The sequence below is a fragment of the Argiope bruennichi genome, chromosome 11, assembly GCF_947563725.1.
Source record: "Argiope bruennichi chromosome 11, qqArgBrue1.1, whole genome shotgun sequence".
NCBI lineage: Eukaryota > Metazoa > Arthropoda > Arachnida > Araneae > Araneidae > Argiope > Argiope bruennichi.
In genome coordinates this window covers 32,153,443-32,175,599 of record NC_079161.1, presented here as the reverse complement: position 1 = coordinate 32,175,599, position 22,157 = coordinate 32,153,443, and the positions used below count along the sequence as shown (strand labels likewise).

The 22,157-nt window shown below is 32.6% G+C and overlaps 1 protein-coding gene across 1 annotated transcript; it reads left to right on the top strand.

Moving 5' to 3' along the window:
* Positions 1-2,435: 2,435 nt before the first annotated feature.
* Positions 2,436-20,856, top strand: LOC129957284 (uncharacterized). Its single transcript, XM_056069546.1, has 6 exons — positions 2,436-2,574; positions 7,867-7,909; positions 10,391-11,122; positions 11,687-11,749; positions 13,509-13,709; positions 20,579-20,856. The coding sequence occupies exons 1-6, from the start codon at positions 2,530-2,532 to the stop codon at positions 20,761-20,763; spliced, it is 1,269 nt and encodes a 422-aa protein (XP_055925521.1). The 5' UTR covers positions 2,436-2,529; the 3' UTR covers positions 20,764-20,856.
* Positions 20,857-22,157: the final 1,301 nt, after the last annotated feature.

Sequence of the window (22,157 nt, the reverse complement as noted above, 5' to 3'; positions counted from 1 at the left end):
TAATAGAAAAAATTAAGTAAAATGGAATATTTTGAAATTTAAAAAAAGATTATACATATTTTAAATTTTTAATAATGTAGTTAGTTTTAAAGAGTTTTTTTTAAAAGATGTTTGATGTATTTATATTTTAATATTTAAGCTTGAAATATTTCATAACCAAGTGAATAATTCTTAAAAGTGTCTATTAGAACGGATGAAAAGTTTTTGAATTTAACCATGTAAAACTGTACGTGAACTCGCATATTACAGTCACAAAAGCATTTAGGAGACCAATCAGAAACTGAAGAAGAAAAGGTTTTAGGTTTGCTTCATTGTAGTGTCAGCAGAGATTAAATTGAATCTTTAAACAATGGTTTTATTTGCTTCTAACTATATATTCATGGAATTTCGGAAATATAGCACTTATGTTCAGGTATACATAAATATTTTTTTAATCTTAAAATTTTTGTTGTACCTTTTTTATTGATAGAATGTAAAATTTGAAGTTAAATAAGACGAAAATTTGAGAATATGTGACAAATCATCATTATATTAAAATAGTATATCCAGTAATAATCAAGAAAATAGTATTTTTAGTAAATTTTAATTGTGCATGTGCTAAACATATTTCTCGGTCAAAAATTTCAAAGTCAAATATATATAGGACAACATAAAATTCCTGTCAAATACCATTATAGAGATATCGACATTGCTGTGAAGTGAATTTGAATTACTCCCCAAGGGTTTTCTATATATTTAAATTTGAATCTTCAAATACTGAATTCTATACAAAATTATTAAATATTTCATAAGTGAAATAACATGACATAAAATTGCAGTAAATTAAGCTTCATAAATAACTTAGCCGAAATTATATATGATCTACCAAATCCTTTTAAGCCCTTTAAAGTGGTGTCTGATGTCGCCATGGAAGTAACGTCCAATTATTGTAAAATGCATATGCTGTATTTATGGAGACAAGTTACTGCGCCTCTAGTGGTAAACTAAGGAAGTTACAAAAAATAACTGAAAAAGTAAAGAAGATCGGCCAAAAAGTCCAGTTAGAAAAATGTATGCTATACCATAATAAACACACCGGAAAAAAATTACATAGTTATTTGTAAAATAACTCCTTACATTTTCCCCACAGATGTTTGTGTTTAAAATTATGCCTCTTTTCGTGAATTAAAAAAGGGTTCAAACTGAAATTAAAAAATGTATAGGCATATAAACTCTAAAACTGAGTGACTTAAATAAGTGAATTTTGATGACTACAATTGCCGTTCTATACCAAATTGTGGTTTCAATCGATCGGAAACAGCAAAACTTCCAAAATATAAATTCGATTTTGGGTTATTTATATTTTTACCACATCCCAGCGATTAATCGCCAAAAAATATTGCAATTTTTACAACGAATTTGTAGATTTCTGACAAATCTGTTTAAATCCATTCTGTCTGTCCGGCTTTACGAAAATAAGATAATACTGTAATTACAAAACACGAAGCGGGCTAGTGAGTTACAATTTAGTGCAGAGATTTAACATCTAAAGTGTAGATATCAAATCTACCTAGGGATTGACTAATTGCTGGTGTATACTTTCACAAGCATATAAACGCGATAATTTAACAAAGCAGTGACTTAAATTTATTTTTGTAATTCAATTACACTTGTAGAATTACAATTGTAATTTTGTCTCAAATTCATTCGGTTGGGAAAAAACGCATCTAAAACACAAATTTGATTTTCAGGTATTAAACACGTGCTAGGTATTAATCACCTCCCCCTAAACAAATCACGAATGATTATTCGCCAGATTCCCGCCAAAGATCAATATTCCGTAATTATTACTTGCCAACGGCATGCAAGACATTCGCATTTTTACCTAAGGTCCACAGTTTTATGCAAGGGAGAGGGTTGGAATATCACATTATTAGAGAGTTTACAAAAGAGTTTGCACTGCTTATTAAACATGTTCTTATAACATGAACTGCATCTGAATCGGCAATCCTCTTTCCAATCTTCCATTATCTACCAGCTGAAGGCAATTTGTTATTAGGCGAGTTTTGCAGGAACCAGGCCTGTATACATAATGGATAATGGAATCCGGTTTCGAACCCGCGACCTTTCTGCCTCGAGGTCTTTACGGGTTGGAATAAATTTTTAAGAAAGACTTCATGACACTATGTCTGAAAGAAATTAATATTTTATTCATGTATTTAAATAAGACTAGTTTTTAAAATATGTTATATAATTAAGATTGATAATTAAAATCTGAATATTATGTTGTTATTGATTCTAAAAGTTATCCCAATATTCAAACTTTCTCGATGGATTTTCATCTTACCCAGCCTTCAAGGTGGCATTCTTTTTCTTTGAAAAAAAAAGCAACTCCTCTCCTAGTTTGACAGTTAAAAGAAGATAGACCTACAAGATTTTTCATTTTAAACCGCATATATATCTAGCCTCATCCATCCGATTACTTGGTTTTTACTAGCTTGTATAGTTAGGAATTATCGAATTTTTTAAAAAACTTTTATCGTTTTTATTATGTCTGAGGAAGCTTCCACAACTATCAAAGAGACTTCTGAACAGGTATTTGAATATATATCATCAATTTAATACAGATTCGTAAAAGTGTTCACTAACATGTCTGCAGTCAAATCAATTTTGATATACAATTTCAATTAATATGAACTTTAATTCTGACAGCTTGGGTTTGCTGTTTCCTCTGATTTGATAAAGCAAAATGTTGAATTTATTTTTGCGGCGGAAAAAAAAAAAAAAAAAAAACTCACTTTCTTAATTATTTAGTCTCGGTTTTTCTCTAAAAATGAAAATTTCGAATTCTGTCTTTATTTACTCTATTTATAAATTAGCTGTTTTTGGTTACTAGCTGGTTTGCTGCAAGTATTAATTGGGTTTAATTGCAATTGCATTTCTTGCGTGTAATTCTTTGTTCTTGATTGTTTGTTCTATTTGTTTAACAAAGTATCTCTAAGTATACAAATTGCGAGAGACATTCAAGTCGCGCTGTTAAAATAACATTACGCCTGTTCTATTTATTGTGCATATAATCTCGGATTACCAACTAAGTGCCAATAGGCTGAGAAGGGGCCGCACCCAATCTAATTAAAGTTTATTTTTCTTATTATCAAATAAATCGATTTTTAATAATGGATTCTATAAATAAAATATTACTTCATGAACTATTAATCAGTAATGAAATCAGTTTCTAATGTTTCATTATATCCACTTAGTAATAGAGTATTTTTTAAAAAAACCGAACATCTGTTTTAATAATATTGTGTGGAAACGTAGATGCTGAACAATCTATGCTATAATAGGTAAATAAAAATCAATACATTCATGAAGTTATAAAATTTTAAAAAATGGTAACATAAAACAAATTTTCAATGTGTTGAAATATAATTGATAATCGTGTTAAAGTAAAGGACTCCATAATGTGCACTGTTAAGGGCCGCAAAATCCCTAAATCTGTCATTGTGCCCATGAATGTTCCAATTTGAATCGAATCTCATGCTATCATAGGTCATTAAAAATTTAAATACTTATTCCAATTTAGCTTTGAGCAATAGAAAACGTGGTGAAATGTTTAAAGCAACGAAAAAAATTTCAATTCATTTGAAATAATGAAATCTACTATTGAAAATCGGATTAAAAAATGCTAATTTTTACGAAATGTTCCATGGCACTAAATTGCTATCATAGAAATACCCTTCTGAAAGTTTTAAAATGGTATAAAAAATCGTTTTCTGCAATGTTATTTTTGAGTTTTATTATAGGAACATTCCAAAATTTCGCCGAATGTTTTATTAAATTTAAAGTACATATTACTATTACCCGAGTAGATTTGTGCCAAATTCGGTAGTTTTAGGTTAAATGATCCAATATGTACAAAGGAATACATTGACATTCTATTATGAAGGCACTTGCATTGGGTGAACCATAAATCCATTTTCCCCCAACATTAAAAACTATACAAACACCCCAGGAACCATTTACTTTGTAGTGCCATTGCTTTAATGAATGTTCAAGATTGGATCTCTTGATTAGTTATGCTGGGTAGGCATTCCAAAAAAGTTCTATCTGAACTTAAAACTTTCACCTGGTTATCTCGCAATTTCCATGGATTAGAATTTGGTCTATATTATGCTGCATTCCGCGGATTTAATTGGCCTATTTCTTTTACCATTAGATTTGAGTTGTATCGTGTTGTCGGTTAGTATACAAGTTCGCTTCATTTTGAACGTGTGCAAACGTTACATCTAAATACTTCTACGATTTTTTAGGGTTTTTTATTTATGAGAAATTAGTCTGTCAAATTTTTATTCAGTGGTGTGGCAATGGTAACTCTCATCTGGAACATCGCGTTATTATTTTTTTATTTTATTCCCAGTTATTAGTAAACCAACAAAAGTATTGTTCATTTCAGTATCTTGAGACAATCACTTTTCGGCGATTCTACCTTCTAAGAGGCCGAAAAGCGTTTTTCGCCATTCTTTGACCTTGATTTCCGCCTCAATATATATTTTTTTCTGCCGTTTCTGATCGTACTATTCTAATTCAAAATTGAGTATCGATTGCTTATATGGCTAGTGATAGAGAGGGAAAAAAAAGCTTTCAGAAGTGGCATGATGAATATTTTGGACATCTTTAGATATCTACGGTTATTAATCTCAATGTTATTAAAAATCCAATAAAAAATGGCGTTGACAAAGTTATTTTGTTAAAAATGCATTACCAATTTTTGATTAGAAATCATTCATTCATAACTTGATGTTTAGGCCTCTTGCAGAAAATCAAAATCGCCCTAAAGTAAATTTATTGCAAATCGGTACGATTTCCCGGCATTATACGAGTTATCCGCTATATTTGTCTCCTAAGTTTGTGAATAATCAGAATTCCTCTTATTGTTAAATGTAAACATCAATCTCTCCTTAACCCTATTTTGACTAAATGAACACATCCTGATGCATGTGCAAAAGCGTGGAATGTCTTGGAATTCAAAATGAACTATAAGTTGCATCTAGGGCATGGTGTTGATTTTTGGGTTGTATCGTATTGAGTTTTAAAAAATTAAGAATGCGTTTCTTCCATCTTCATGACATATAAAGCATTAGGCTCGATAGCGGATTTTCAAATGAACATATTGCCGCATTGAAAAGAGGTAGTGGACTCGCCATGGTCGAATGGTCATAACGCTGATCTCATAATCACGAGATCGTAAGTTTGAATCCCGCTAGAGACATTGCGATTCAGTTTGTGTAAATATTTAATTCCTTGATTTTGTTTTCCTTTATTTCATGTTCCAGAAGATTCTGGGCATTTCTTTAGTTTACCAGGCAAGTGTTCTGGACTTTTCTTACTGTCTCCAGAAAAGTATTCTGGAACTTTCCCTGCTAGTATAAAAGCAGATCTGTCAGTCACTGTGTTCTCAGTTGAGTTAATAAATTGGTTTAGCTCTACTTGTGTGTCATTGAGTTCCACACTAAAGAACCTACGTGACAATATTAGCAGTTGCCTAGAGCCTATAAATATCGGCTGAGAAGCGCCCGCAAGCAATTCGATTAAAAATCTTAGTTGCCAGATAATTTGTGGAAAAAATAATTCAATGAATGACAATATTATGCTTTATAAAATATAATTGTTCAAGTTCCTATCTGTTTCATTACGTTCATTTAGTTATTAGAAATTTTATAAAAGCGAACTTAAGAGATTGGAGACAAATATAGACTCGGGAAGTCTGGAGTCGTTGCAGATAAAAGTGCATATTCATAAAATTAGCCCAACAGAAAAGCCATTAGCTTAAAATAAATCATTAACCTGTTAGAAATATGCCAACATGTAAAACTAAATTGACCAATCCAAGCTATTAAAAGCTGAATGTGAGCTTATAAAATTCGAATACTTGAAACTGGACCTGGCGAAATATTCCAATCCGTCACTAACTAGACACTTTCTTAACTTTTGCCCTCGGATGGTAACTCTTCCTCGCCTTTTTAAGGCGGGGGAAAAAAACCTCTTTGCAGAGTAGTAAGAAGATGCAAATGAAACGGGATAATTCAACTTAAAACAATTGTAGATATTTCGGAGCAATAAATAAGTCTCCGTATTGCGTGAATAATTATGCAGCGAATTATTTTTCCTAATGCAAGGGGTTAGTGTATGTGTGCCGAGTCGCTTGTATTTTTATGAATTCTATTTTCTCTTACTGTACGTTTTAAATTCATTTGAAAATTCCAAGTTCGGATTCAGTACCTTTATTTTTAATATTTGGATCGAGATTTTTTACAGAAATTATTTTTGGCTGCTAAGGTATGCGATGCGACTCCGTTCGGTATTAATTTTTGAAAAAATGTTGCAAAATAGTTATTTTCGGATTTTTACTTAAAATTGGGAAAAAGATGAATGAAAGAAATTATTATAAACCTCTAAACTAACCACTTGTACTAAATTGGAATTATAAATTAAAATCCAATTCATATTTTTTGACATTTTCCGTAGGATCTTGCAAAAATTTAGAATTTAAGAAAATGGCATTTGCAGGTGTAAAATGGAATTAATATAATATGCAAACTGAACAGGAATGAACTTTGAAGAAATTCAAATGGTTTTATACAGAAAACAGTTTGAAAAAGTGAAAATTGAAGAAAAAATGTTTAGAATTTTTTTTGCAAAGTGTCGATTTTTCAGTATAATCGCCTACCTTAATGGAATTGAGAATTTTATAGTATTATAATATACTGCGAGATGTACATTAATCCCAGGATTCGTAAAAGGACTAAGTTTTCGAATACATTCAATTCGATGTTCATGTACTTTCAATATGCATGGACATAAGCTTATATGATGTACTTGCATATGATTGAATCGATAAATCAAACTTATTTAACCATTTACCCTTTTGAACTTCAAAAAATGAGATATATAAGCGTTGCCCAACTGAAAGGTGGACAAGTTGAATCAAAAGAATACATTTATTGAAAATCGAAAGATATTGCTATGGGCGTTATAACACAGATCCCATTGTTTAGGAAGGTCTATGCCTTTGCTGTAGAAAGATGGTAGCTGATTCTTAAGGAATATCTTCACTTCGTCCGAATGGAAATGTGTTCTCTGTTATGCTTTCTTAAGTGCCCCAAAGATGTGGAAGTCAGTGTGACAAATCCGGTCTGTACGACGGATGTTCCAACACTTCCAAAGGAATTTTTTTAAGGTCGTCTGGGTTTCATGGAAGACGTGTTGAGCAGACTTGTCATGGAGAAGGGTCAATTGTTGTGTGAGAAGGCCTGGCCATTTGCTTCTGATTACTTTCAATATTTCTCCAGATTACTGCAGTATTGTGTTTAATTGATAGTGTTCCCTTGGGGAAGGAAATCTAGCAAGAACGGTCCACGGCAATCGAAGAATCAGAAACGTACCACTGAGCACGATTCCGATCTGGACACATCCAAGTTAGCACGACTTCACTTTCGATCAATTTTCTCTAATACGACCAGCTTTCACTGTTGAACGTCGTATACAACAAACCTCCTACCATTCTTTATATCCTTGTTCGGTGGCGCTACAGTCATTTTGACGCAACCGCTATTGTCCCCTTTTCACTTGAGCAACCCTTGTATACATACGAGATTTTCTTTTTAGTGCTTATAAATCTCGGAAGTAGCTTTATTATAATTTTTAATAATTAATGTGTAAGAATGGCTTCTTGCCACTTTCATAAATATACTCATTTGAAGCACAGAAGTTGGTAGGAATTATGGTTGCTTCAAGGATTTTTAATTTCAAACTTTTCCAGAAACAGATGAATAACTTTACAGAAATTACTTCTTTTCTCATCATTAAATATGTTAATTTTTATAGGAGCATTTGCAGCCACTTATCCAGCAACCAGCTGTTGAAGAAGGTACGTATTCTCATTTCTCTTTTGAATATGGAGCTAATTTATCTTCCCAATCATTCAGCGAACGCGATTAAAATGTCCTGTTCTTAAGGAACTAAAACCGATCTGTTTACTATGAAACTATATTGATATTTTTCAATAACTTTTACGAATAATACAAATGCTGTGAATTTCGACCTTTGACTCCAAAAATGAGAATAAAGTCGCTCTTGTGTTTGTAGTGGCGCAGTACTTGAAAATAACGTACGAGAGTAACAAATAATTAGATAAGTTCGCTATTACTGAAATACTCTAGAAGCTATTGTTTATGTGGTAAAATCTTGTAGCTTGATATTAAAATTGTACCCAAATATTTATAAGATATTTAGATTTTTTTTTGAGAAACTCATTTCGTAAGAATAAGGTTATACAGTATACAAAATCGTTAAAAGAGTACGCATAAATTTCCTGTTACAAGAATGAGAATTAAAACCGAGAAGTTCGAAAACACCAAACGATATTCTCAAAACTCTTTGTAGCGCGAAATTTTTTAAAAGTAAAAACCAAACGATAAATTAATGAAGCCATCTGAAAGTGACGTCATTTCATAGAAACGCTGAACAATTATCAAGAGGAATAGTTTTAATTCTTTCGCTTGCAATAGCGTGTCAGATACGTGTATCGATTTGCCGAATTTTTAGTATTTAAATCTGAAATAAAGGGAAAATGTTAGTTTACGATGCAAAAATCAGCGGGAAAACTTCAATATCTCGTATTTCATATATATTTTGGGGTTTAACAATAAATATCCTAAATAGGATGTTGTCTAATTAGGAGGTTGAATGAAAGTCAAGGATTTAAGTTTAAATTTAACAGTGTTGATTGTTAAATGCATACACTGAAAGTTCGAAGAAAACATTTTTAAACCTGCATAATGTGTTCTGCTTTTCTTCAAGATATTACCAACACAGTTATGTTTAAAATAATAGTAAAAATGAAACTGTAGCACTAACCACTGGTCTGCTCTCGTAACCTTTTATTTTCATGCAAGTTCGTAACTAGATTTGTCAATGTTTTCTTGGTCCCCTACCAAGAGTTTAAACACTACTTCACTATAGTCTGTCAAAAAACGTATTGGGGAACACTAAGTTTATATTTTTATAGTAATATTTTAATTAAATATACAAATGAAATCAAAACAAAGTAAATATTATTTTAATCATAATAATTGAAACAAAACTCTAGCATTAATGCAATTATGGTTATAATTGAAAATAAAGTAAAAAAATATGCTTCAAAAAGTATTAGGACACTTCAAGATAAATTACAAAAAAAAAACAATGCAAACTTAAGTTAATATCTTTTTGGGCCACCCTCGATCTTTATGACCTTTCGTAGTCTACTTGGCATGATTAGGACCAAATTTTTTACAAAATGATCTATCGATGTTGGCTCACTTTTATGCCAAATGTTTCCTAAATCTTGCTTGTTAGAAATTTGATGTTCGTATAGTTTTTGCTGCAAATAAATCCACACCTGCTCAATGGGATAAAGACCTGAACTTTTACAGGATTCTTAATAACACTATTACATTGGCAGAGGACCTATAACTTGAAAATATCATCAGTACGTTCGGAGTCATTATCTGGGTCTTGAATTTCCCAGCTTACTCGTACTTTGCTTGAAATTTCGCTCAAGAATGTCAAGATACATTTATTCATTGCACTATTAATAAAATGAAAGTTCTGACATCAATGCTTGCCATAAAGCCCCTTACTATTTGATTGTCTCCTCCATATTTGACAGTAGACCGTAAATTTAACATGCATTGATGTATTTGGTTTCCTTTCAACTTTTTGCTTGCCATTCGGTTCGAAAATGTTAAATTTGCTTTCATCAAAAATTACATTTTTCCTAAATCTCTTTTCCCTATATTCCTTGGCTGCTTTACATACATTTTAGTAAATGCCATCCTAGTTTGTCGGTTTACTTTACTGATATAGGGCTATCTGAGGTACTCTGCCATGATATTTGTTTTCTTAAAATATTTCTAACAGTTTCAGAATCGACTGGACTAGTTTTTGGATTGAGGTGAACTTGTCTCACAATCTACTTTTCTTTATGTTCTTTAAATGTCTTTGGACGCCTTGACCTTGGATTGTTTTGAACACTGTTTTCTTGAACCTGTGAATGTTAAGTACTTAGACTCGGTAGACAGTCAATTTCAAGATATGCTCTATAGAGCGAAATGACTATCCCCGTTGTCTTTCCCAAATCAACCGATATATCTAAGTACTACCTCCAAGGTCAAAGTAGTTGGGTAGTACCCGATTCTGAGTAGAACCTGATTCTACTAAGGATTCATCATACAGGGTTCATTAAGGGTTCAAATTAAGAGATTCGTCCCAATATTGCTTCCAAAAAATGCTTATGCAAATATTCATAACTTCATATATTCCTTATGCAAAATGTTCATAAGTTTATTAAATCTTTTTTCTTTTTCAGCTGATTTAGAACGAGTTCAAGAAAATGTCGATGGAACTGAAAGTGCCGGCTCTGTTGTTGCCGATGACACTTCAGATCTTGCTGCCATTGGTGACAACACCAAGCCCCAATCAAATGTACAAGATATTACAACGGGTGGCGGCGGTATAGAGGATTCAGTGGAAAGTTTCATTTCCGGTAGAAGCAGTAGCACGGAATCTCAGCAGGGTGGTGCTAGCGATGGAATTAGCAGACAGCTTTCGCAGGAGAGTGGCGCTTTCTTCAGAAAGTCACAGGAGGGCAATGGCAGATTACACTTGCTTTGCGCAATCGGTGGTGCGCATAGACGAGATTCTCCGGACGGTGCTCCAGCTTCTAGTTCCATTAATGGTAGCAGCAGTTACCGAACTGCTTTGTCTGATTCTTGTAGTCGGGCCTCACTGGAAAGTAGTGTTGCTGGAGGCATTTCTAATAGCCAGGATTCAAAAGAAAGTTCTGCCAATGTTACGGGGTCTTGGGAAGGTATTGCTACTCCTGTTCCACCTCCTACTGCGAGCGTTGCCACCCAATCGGCTACTACGAGTGTTGCCGCCCAATCGGACCGACGGTCACCTGAAGTTACGCTCAGGCAAGACACAAATGAAAGAGTAACTCCTTCAGAGGAAGGTTTGAGCTGGGAAGGCCGTTTACTCTTGCGCATCTTACGTGGACTTGATCGTATGGGGCCTTTTGCAAGAGGCTTAAGAAAATCTAGTGAGTAATTAATTTTCCTTAACCTTTTTATTGGCTAGTCATTCTCATTCTTGCTGTTCTGTTTGAGCCTGTGGGCCGCAGAGGCCTGGTGGTTAGGTTTCGGTTTCGGAACCAGAGGGCTTCAGGTTCGAGACCCGATTCTACCGAAGAACCGTCATGTATGCTGGTTTGGTGCATGTTAAATCCTTTGCGGCCAAACGTCCTGCCGCTTTTGTGGTTTTGAAGTTTGTAAGGGGGGGGGGTCAGCTCAGGTGTCGTCCTCGTTGTCCGACCGAGGTTCAAAATTAGGAGGTCCGTCGCAAAATAGCTTCTGGGTTGCTTTCTAAATGGGACGTTAATATAACTAAACTAAACCTAGTTTTATTGAAAATCTTACACTGGAATCACCAAGTTTTAAAATGTCTCTTGAAATTTTCGACGCAGCTTGATGAAATATTTAGTCTAGCCACTGTTTTAACTTTTGCACACTTTAAAGTGTGCAAAACCAGAATTAAAAAAAAAAAACTTTATTCAGAGTCCCTCTATTAGCCTGAAGTTATTAAGAAACATCTATTTCTCTTTCAGTTATCTACAGAATCTTTAACAGACCAGTGCTATTGATTTTAGCAATATCTGCCATATACATGGGTAAGTTGCTGAATATTGTGGTTACTTTCAATGTCTTTTTAATGAAATTGATCTTATCTGCAGTGTAAAAACTCTGCACAAATTTCTCATGTTATTTTGATATCGTTCTAATGTTATGATTAATACTTCAGATTCAATTCCTAAAACGCAATCTTTAGTCCAGAAAAGCATTCATATTTCATTTGAGGTTCCTCTACGTACTACTTTTTAATGATCGTTTTAACATCCGACTTATTTTATATCGGAACATATTTTGGTTAGAGGTTTTTGAAGCCTCAAAATGCATGGGCGGAAAATTGGCGATATATCACTTTTGAGGCATCAATTTTTTGTTTTTAGGGTTATTAGACAATGACGAATATCGCATTCGGCGACATATCGCCAATAAAGTTACAACTTGGCGCGCATATCCACCATGTACCCGATTCTCCTGTATGGCCAATAAAGGGCAAGGTCGTAAGAAGTTATCGCCCGAAGAAGCACAGAAAATGAAAGCGAAGCAGTGAGGGGAAAATATCAATAGTTTATGCACACATACACACGTTTGGCTTTTAAATCTAATTATTAAGCAAGGTTTTGCTTTTTAAGTAAATCTATACGGATGCTTTCCTAAAAAAAACGCGATTTTGTACAAATTTTAGTTTTAACTATTGGAGCCTTTTTCTATCTCTCGTGCTGCTAATGTCATATAACGCCATCTCGGATACGATTTCACTATGGTAAAACTGAGTGCGAGTTAAAAAAAAAATAGAAGTAATGATAGATAATCTGCTTTATTACAGTATTCATTTTAGATTGTTTCGAATTTGTTATACCAAGTGCATTCGGGCTTTTTTATTTAAATGTCCAGTTTATGTGTAGGCAAGATAGAAAAATATTCATTGTAACGAAACTTGTTCCAACTTGGCGCGGACTGAATGGCTGTGGTAGAATACTATGAACTAAAAGCGACAGTTCGCAAGTTCATATCTGACTGCAGGCAAGTTGTCTAAATTGTTTTGTTATTGAATTACTTTCTGTTAACTCTCGTTTGTTCTGGAATGTTCTTATAATTTCTGTATCTCTCTAAATCTGGAAGATTAGTCATTTCGTCTTGTGGATAAAAGGTATAAGGTTTGGTTCCCTGAATAAAGGCACGAGTTGAGATTAGTGAATGCTATTAACTTTATTAACTCACGGTTTATCTACGCTAACTACATCTACATCACAATATGTAATTAATAGGCGATTCTTATCTAAATCTTTTACTCAAACACGATTTTACAAAAACTGCCGAACGAAGCTCGGTTTTCCAGATATTACAATATAATAATGGTTCTTATTTGAACTCCTGTAAACGGTGTTTTCCAAACTTGTTCAAGCATATAGTTACCAAATTAGGCCTTGGATTAGAGTTTCTTAGCAAGAATCGGCAGTTCAGTAGCGGCGCTATAAAGATAATGTCTTAACTTTTTGTCTGTCGGTACACATTTTGCGATAAATCTTGCACTGAGAAGGTTGAGACTTTAAATATAGAAGTAGGAACTGTAAGACAATGCAAATAACTCGATTTCTTGTCTGTCTGATACAAATTTTATCACCGGAGGGGAAGTCGGTAAAATTAATTGCATTATTTCACACAAACGCGGCACTAAAAAGCATATAATATTTTATACTTTTTAGTCGTTTTGAAAATGTAGTGTATTAAACTTTTAATCTTATTTTCGTTTCGAAATTCGTTTAAATGTAAAGAACTAACTTTTGGATTTTCAATTTTTAGGCATAAAATACCATTTTCAATGCCCTGCGAAAGAAATGCTGCCTTTTTACTGCATGTGGCTGGGAGTTGCTGGCATTGTTTTATTTGCGTTCACTTTTGCGTTAGATCTGAGATATTTAGCGTGTCCCTCTATTGACAGGGGATACTTTTATTTTGGAATCGTAGTCGCTTTTGTAATGTTTTTGTGGCACTTTATAGATGGTAAGTATAGCCTTTTCCTCCTGTTAAATGTCCTTTCATTTTTAGGAAAATGCTTAACATACAAGACTCGCTCATTTTAACACTAAATATACTATAACTTGTCAAATGACCGATTATGAATTTTTGCATGGAAAATGCGCTTATCTTATCGCTTTTGCACATTTGACTTTGACTTAGAAAAAGTCATTGTATAATTCTTAGAAATATACAATTAATATTCTATTTTTTTGTATTGGGTTTACTTTGATTAATACTTGTCATATACCGTTATCTACCACAACCGGTCATTTGACCGGACGAACAATTTATTGCTTCATAACGCTATCGGATCAGAAATTATGATGTAATGCGTATTCAACGTATTGTATTCAACTAGTTGCACATGTCTGCTAACCAAGGGCGTTCATATTACAATAAAACTAAAATTGGTACAGACGTGACCAATCAAATGGCGAGGAAATATACCACAAAATCCATGTCTTGCAGATATTCTCTTCTAATATCTTTCAATATTCTTGATTTAGCTGGCATAAATGCCTGGATTTTGTACAAGCAAACGACAGTCGAAAATATCGCGAAAGATTTTTTACTTCACTTAGCAATAGAACTTGCCACCCACTTTCGAGAAGCCCGTGAACAACCAAAAGGACAAATACAAAACGATCGATGCTTAAATCTATTGCAGGCTCTTATCAAGGCAAGACATGTCGAATAGGATATTATAACAAAAACCAAAATTTGTTCTAAATGGGAAACTTGTTTGAGGAAAATGTACAAAATGGAAGAAACCTTGTATATATATAAATGCGATAAGCAATGAATTAAAAATTCTTATTCTTTGTGTTGTAATACATAGAAATTTTCGATACACAATTTTGTTTAATTATGACGTTAATTTATTTCCTTTGTAACATTCATATTTCATACATTCAGTCGGAAACAAAGTCCGTTCATTTGATCGGCTGTGGTAGAAATGGGTATGTATTAAGTGTTGGCATGTTTAGAGCTAATCGATGAAATGAGAGGCATTGATAAGATAAAATTGTATAAATACGATAAAATAGATGTTTGCATTTATTTTGTACAAATGTACAGTATTTGTCCAACATTGAATGCAACATGGCAGACGGATTCTTTGAAAAGTTGATATTGCCATTCCTCCTGTCCAAAAACTAATTAAATGAAATTGAACTTGTTTTTTGTATCTTTCAGCCATATTTTTCGAAATTCTTATTTTATTTTTATTCTATATAATAAAGCTCAATCTTTTCACGATATCAATGCATTTTTTTTAAAATTTCTTTAATTCTTCAAAAAATTTAAAGTATCTGTCTACCTACGGAAATTTTTGAGTAATCCCTCTAATGAGATGTTTCAATTCCTTTTCTGGACCAGTGTGATTGCAATAATGGGAAATATTGATCGGAAAATTCGGCGCCAATTGATTCTGTAAAATGTGACAATTTGGGTAAAAAAATAGTGAAAATTGCAACGAGAAGTTAAACACACCAGAAAGAATTCTATTGCACATATTCCAATTTTTATATGCAACTTATTTACAGCTATGGTGAAGGAAATGAACTAGAATCTAAGAAATATATGCATTTTCAAAAAAAGCAATTAAAAAAACATTTTCAAAATAGTTAATCGAGTATTACTATATTGAAAACTTAAGAAAATTCGTTGTTGAAAAGCATATTAAGCAGCTCTAAAACAAACTACTCAGTTCAAAGTTATATCCCTAGCTCATTGCTTTTGGAACATTTAAGGTAACATGTATATAGAATTTCAAGGTAATACATATTAAGGTTTTAAGATATTGTGTTTTGCGTATGAATTTTTACAAAATCCAATTTTTTTCAAAATTTATTTGAAGTTTTCATTAAAGATTTGTCTTGTACTAAAAATGCTTTTCAAACATAAAAAACATTTAAAAGCAGATGTAATTGGTAATCCTTTCGGCATAAAAACTACTCAATGTATTCTAATGCGTGTGTCTTTTTGATGGAACATATAAAATATAATTCAGAGGGGCGCGAATTTGATAAAACGTTAGGAAAAACAAACTTCCTGTTTCGTTTTCAGCTTCATTGGTTTATAAAAATCCACATATTTCTGTTTCTATTTATCGAAGAATTAAAACAGATTTGGAAATCTAAATAAATGGTTTTTAAAATAAAAATTGTGAATTTTGACTAAAGACTGCCTTTTAAAGTTGGATACCTTAATAAACATTTAATTAAAATATAATTTAATCCAAAAAATTTAACATATAATAAAATTTTCTCCATCAAACCATTCATTCGCCTATTTTCGCTAACGTTAAAATTACGAAAGTTGACCTTTTGGACATTAACTCGAAATTAGGATTTTCGATTCCAGTTCTGTTTCGTAGTATACATTTCCATGAAATTCTGGAAATATTTTAATCTATGCATTTAGGCTTAAATGCTTTTGGAAAAAAACGGGATCTTTTTGAAATCTTTCGCAGCTAAAAATTCTGCAATATGTATATTACAGAAATTCGTTTGGGGCGTCTGTGGACATAAATACAAGATATTTAATTTAATTAATAAGAATTCATTCACTCAAACGTGAAAGTTGAAAGAAGTATATTCGAAACGAATAAGCTCCAAACGACTTTTTGATAAGTGTTGCTATTTGTCTTAAATGTTGCCATTTATGGAATGGAACATTTCTTCGGATTATAAACGGAAAAAAGTTAAAACACGACAATAAATAAATGATGTAGGTTCTTCATCCAAACAGCCGTCGTGTATTTATTATCAACTTCCGAAGTATTTTTAAACATCCAGTCGCGTGTCTTCTTGACCACTAGAGCTATACTGATTTTCTATTGTACTATGTCGACAAACTTGGGAGATGCATAATTTTCCAATATTTTGCACATTGTGTTTAAATGCTACGTTTTTTTGCTTTTCGGAGTATTTCGAAAATACCCTAAAATGGTGAATAGAAAATTATCGAAAGGGTTTCACAAAATCGACCTTAAAGCCTATCTTAGTTTTCGAATGCTTTCTAAAAAAACTACCCGTTTTCTTAAAGCTTCAGACTAGAGCTTGCGGAGCATCTTGAATTCTTAAAAACTAAAATACTCCAAGCAGTTTAGAATTCCATCGGCTTGTTTATTCTTTCAACTTAACAGCATATTACAAACCATAACCAGATTCCAAAAGGTATACAATTGATCAACTATTATACAAAAAAAATGAAATATTAATAAAATGTTTATCAAAGGAAAAAATCGTTTGCTTTTACTTTTTAATATTTTCATTGAAATAAAAATAATAGCAATTATAAAATGTCTGAAAAGGAATCGTCTGAAAAATGTCTATTAACAGATGTAGATTGATATTTACCGAAGCATATTTTGGTAATTGGCGAAAACGTTATCAGAAGTGCATTTGAGTCGGAAAAGATTGCTTTGATGGAAATGCAATGAATTTTACATCGCATTTCCATCAAATGGAATCTTTTCAATAAATTAGCACCTTTTTGTTTTATGTCACTACATCGGATACTTTTAAATCGCAATAGTATATAATATTCGTGAAAAAGACAACATTGATTTTAATCTTGAGGTGAAATTCCTCCCCTATACATGCTTGCTCAAGGGTAAATGACTTGTTTCAAATCGTGCAGAAACTAGTATCGAAACTCTTCAGACCGTGAATAGGTTTTCTACATCGTTTTGGACACGTGGAATTGTTCGATGGTTCTATTTTCTATACCAAGCTTTTCGTGCTGTACTTAAATAGGCGTAACCAAAAGTGCTGATCGTTTTTTAAAGCCAAGAATGCGTAGCTCGCGACTGCTGGATTTGCCATGACATTCTTTATCTGGATGATTTGTTTTAAGAACACTTGTCATAATGACCGCTATTCCAGGAAATCTCTTGGTTAGAGAGGATTTGTAATATTAAATATACTAAAGGATGATTTAGAATAGTATTTAAGTAAAAATTGAACAATCTTAATGGTGAAATATGGTTTGCTAGCCATTTTTGATCATCTGAAAACTGGTCATCTTGCAAATAATCAATTTAAAATCTAGTCTGACTGGTAATAATCAATACAAATTCTAATTAAGTTGTAAGAAACATGCATTTCTTTTAATGTTTACAAGTTTGCATACTGCTCAAATCTAGAAATGAGACATGCATGCATTTTTAACACAAATTTGGCGTAAAGTTAAATTCAAATTTTAATAAATTGCAACATTTTTAATGCGCATGGAACACTTTCATTACGAGAACTTGCTACTTTAATTTTTAAAGTAAAAGAAACGGGTACTTAACTTCAAACTAAATGACCTTTTAAACATTTTGTAACCAACGAACCGGAAGTCGGACATCATCTCAATTCTATCAATAAACTGCATATGAACGAACTAAAGTTATCTCTTATGTTTGGAATAAATGTAGTGGAAAGGATGTAAAAAAATCTAATGGAATATGTATAAAATACCAAAATGAAACCGCCTGAAAAATGGCAAAATATGTTTAAATATTTTCTTATTGCTTTAATTTTTGGTTAGTGCGTTGTGGTTGTACAGGACCAAGTTTGACCTAGACCTTCTAAATGTAGAAAAATATTCTCTGAAGAATAAATTTGCATAAGACATTTGTAAAATTTTTACTTAGAATTTAAATTACGATACTAAACATAATTTTAAGGTCTCTGATAACTCCCAAAAATATTACTTCAGAATTTTATCGTTTTAAACTTTTAATGATCATTTAGCCGTGCAAAATTTTTCTAAATTTTGATAATTTTTAAAATTTTCTCGGCTTTTCTTTATACATTTAATTGTTAGATGATAAAAATTCAAATTGTTTTCATTCTTGTATTAAATATTTAATCGCTTATTATTTGTCCATTGTTTTGAGAAACTAAAGATCTAGTTTTATTTTCGCAGTTTATATAAGGAATAAGAAAATGAAATTGCACTTACCTTGAAAGACTTTATAAAATGGAATACATTATTATTTTCAATGCATTATAATATACCAGTCGATTCCATTAGGAAAATTCATCTGCGTGATAAACGGCAAATGCCAGGCTAAAATGGTATGATGCAATTTGTTTAAAAATTGAGTATATGCAAGGCAAAAATGATGTCTGTCGCAACATGTTTAGAAATTGTTCAGAATCGTCAAAATCAAGTTGCGTATAAGATTTAACGAAATTAAATCTTAATTTGTGGTGAATTAGTTGGTTCCTAATGACCAGTAAAAAAAACGTTTCATCTGTTAATTTCCTTAGTCATTAAATATAGACTCGACAATGTGTTGCAAATATTCATTGATTATTTTCATTTGATTGTGTTCAAGAGAACATAAATGGAAAAAATTGGTCTGCTATCGCAAATTTCGGTTATCATTTGTGAGCAATTTTTTTTAAGTCGCGTGGCATCAATCTTCCCCCCCCCAAAAAAACATGCTCTTCCATGGTTTATTTCGCAATGACTAACATTTAGAAAAGCGATGGTTTTTCAACACTTCAAAATCGTTCGAGCTCCAAAACTATCTCATGGCCATAACTTTTTCCCATCCGAAGATCCGGTTTAAACTTGTTTGAAAAAATCACGTGACTATTGTATTGCGCAATCTGCAACTCTTGGAAAAGATTTTTATATATCTCAAAATCGCTCAAACTTTTTTGGCAGCTTGAAAAATTCAAAATTTAAAAGAATTATATTTTCGATACCTCTCCTCGCTCTTTCACGTTCATTCTCATTTTCTTCGGGATTCTTGCAGAAGCTCTTTAAAGTATTAAATTTCTTTTCTTTCAATGAATGACTTTCGCAAGTCTCGCCACTCAGTTTATAATTAAAATATCCAGATATCCATGAATAATATTAACATGTTAAAAAGGACTTCATGGTATTATTTAATATGGTATTAAAGAATTTTCAGCCCGTTGCATTCCACGCTTTTTCAGTATGCTACTAAAATATTTCTGTTAAGCTTCTTCGTTTATTTTTATGTCTAGTATACCTCTTGAGTTTTATATCTTCGACTGATCGTACTATTTATTAACACTGTTAATTAATTTGTCTATATAAACAAACTTTTAAGCTTTTTCGATTGACACAATCTTCTGAAGATACGATAATATTAGTGTCCCATAAGTTGCTTTAAAATTTCTAAGATGAAATGAATACACAATATTTATTAAGACATTTATTCTGTTATATAAACCCTTTTGCTCTATTACCTTTGCTCTTAAGCCTCATTATGCTTTCTTTCCAAAATTGTTGCGCTTTGGACAAGAAATAAACCTCGAGGTGCGCTTTTATTTCACCGATGGATTTAAAGCTCTTATTGCGAAGAGAAATTTTTAAGGGCAGAAAGAAGTAATCAGATGGAGCGAGATTTGGAGAGTATGCAGGATGCTTTAAAACATCCCAATCAAGCTTGTAAGTTTCTCTCTTACTACTAATGCAATATGTGATCTCGCGTTGTCATGATGGAAAACGCCTCGTCGGTTCATTAATTCTGACCGTTTTTTTGCTTTGGCAGCATTCAGTTGATGATAGTATTTCATGGAATTTGTTTCACCTTGTGGAAGGAGTTCATAGAAAATTGGGGCTTTCCAATCCCGCCAAATAAACAAAAGAACTTTTTGGGGAAGAGCTCTGGTACGACTGAAACCGATATAGACGGCTAATAGATAAGTCTGCATGTTTGGAAAAGCAGACCCAGATTAGGCCTTTCATAGCGTGATGAGAAACTTATAGGACTCGCTAATAAATAACATTAATATTATTTATTACATCGTATATTTAGTTTTACGTATTATTACGAACATGTTAATTTCATGGCTGAATTATGCTGTTTCTTTTAGTTCTAATCTGGACGTACGGAGATATTCCATCCTTCGATCCTTCTGACGAGAAGAATTACTGCGACGAGACGTTCTACATCTATTGTTTTTCTGTGAATATCTTGATCGGCATACTTTTAATGTCAGCTGGGTTCATTCTCTTCTCCACAAGGAATGACAGCGTGGCAGAATATGAGCGATTTTGAAGAAATTTCATTTTTCAAATTTTTAGCGTTTGTATTGCATATTCTTTTTAATGGTGTTTTTAACTTGTCAATTACTTTTCAAATAAAGTTCTTTATAAATATGTCGGATTTCATCACTTTGTCAAGAAATCTGTGTTCTATTGGATGCAATATATTATCAAACCCTACAAATGTGAAGGGAGGTTGGAATTTCATGCAATGGATCATTTAACTTTGTGTTAAAATATTGTTGAGGAAATTATTCCACCAAGTCCGTAAAGTCGATGGGTTCGCTTGTAGAGTAGATGGTGTAACGTCAGCAGGCCCCAACCACAAATAACGAAGTTCATTAACACTTAATATTAACACTTAGATTTACACAAACGTGCAAAAGCGCTTCAACATATGGCAGCCTACAAGTAGTAAACAACCACAGCACACATAGCGGCCAGATAGAACTCAGCAGGATAAGGGAGTCTGCGTAGTTATTCACTAAGGTCTCTCCAAACGCCTGCAAATCTCCACTGTCTCCTTGCTTTAGCCGTACCCAAATGCCGACTCACTACTTTACGATTGGCTACTCCACACACGACTCGATGTTGCTTCAAAACTTGATGCACAGTTCAATTCAAAATCCTCTAATTGCTTGAGCTCCACTCAACACTTGAACTTCGCTGAACTGATCCAACTTATTCGTCGTTTACTCACTATAAGACTAAACAGCACAATTCGTTTCAGCTTGGACCGCCGACTTTTTAGAGCTCCCGGAGCGGGAAGAAAAAAATTCGCGCATTTTCTTTTAATATTAAAATGCAACTGACTAAGAGATGCTACTTTTAAATCAAGGAAACGTCTATAAGGTGTTCTGTGTATTATCACAAAGACATTAATTTTTTCGATAATGTTTCCAATGAAATTTTGAAAAACTTGAACAGAAAAAGAAATGCATTATTTGTTAAATCGTTTAAAAAGGGTTTAAACAAAAAAATTCAAACGGTTGTTTGTGTGAAAGTTAAAAAAAAAAAAAAAAAAAAAAAAAAGCTGGAGTGGTCTCCCTAAAACTTTCTCGCATACTCTCTATTAACTTGTCATAACAGAGAGCGCCTTGCATGACGATGACTTACAATAATTACAAAATATTAATTTTTGACTTTAATTCAGCATTTTTACCGAATCGATCGAGTCGTCTTTGAGTTTTTTGGCGATTTATCCTTGGCATGTTAATAATATCCAAAAATCGAATTTGTTTAATGGATTTTTCTCAATCAATTGAAACAAAGATTTGGTCCAAAACTGCACTTGTAAATCACAAAATCGCATGCCTCATTTGCTATATTCAAGTCATCGCGTCTACACGTTTCTGAAAGTACATTGTTGGATTTGCTCAAAGTTTGACAGTTATCTATCCTATAGAA

Bases quoted from the DNA above. Each gene is read 5' to 3' on its own strand.
- LOC129957284 (XM_056069546.1), top strand. From the start codon at position 2,530: ATGTCTGAGGAAGCTTCCACAACTATCAAAGAGACTTCTGAACAG. The intron at 2,575-7,866 runs GTATTTGAATAT...TAATTTTTATAG, and splicing joins TCAAAGAGACTTCTGAACAG to GAGCATTTGCAGCCACTTAT. The intron at 13,710-20,578 runs GTAAGTATAGCC...TGTTTCTTTTAG, and splicing joins TTTGTGGCACTTTATAGATG to TTCTAATCTGGACGTACGGA.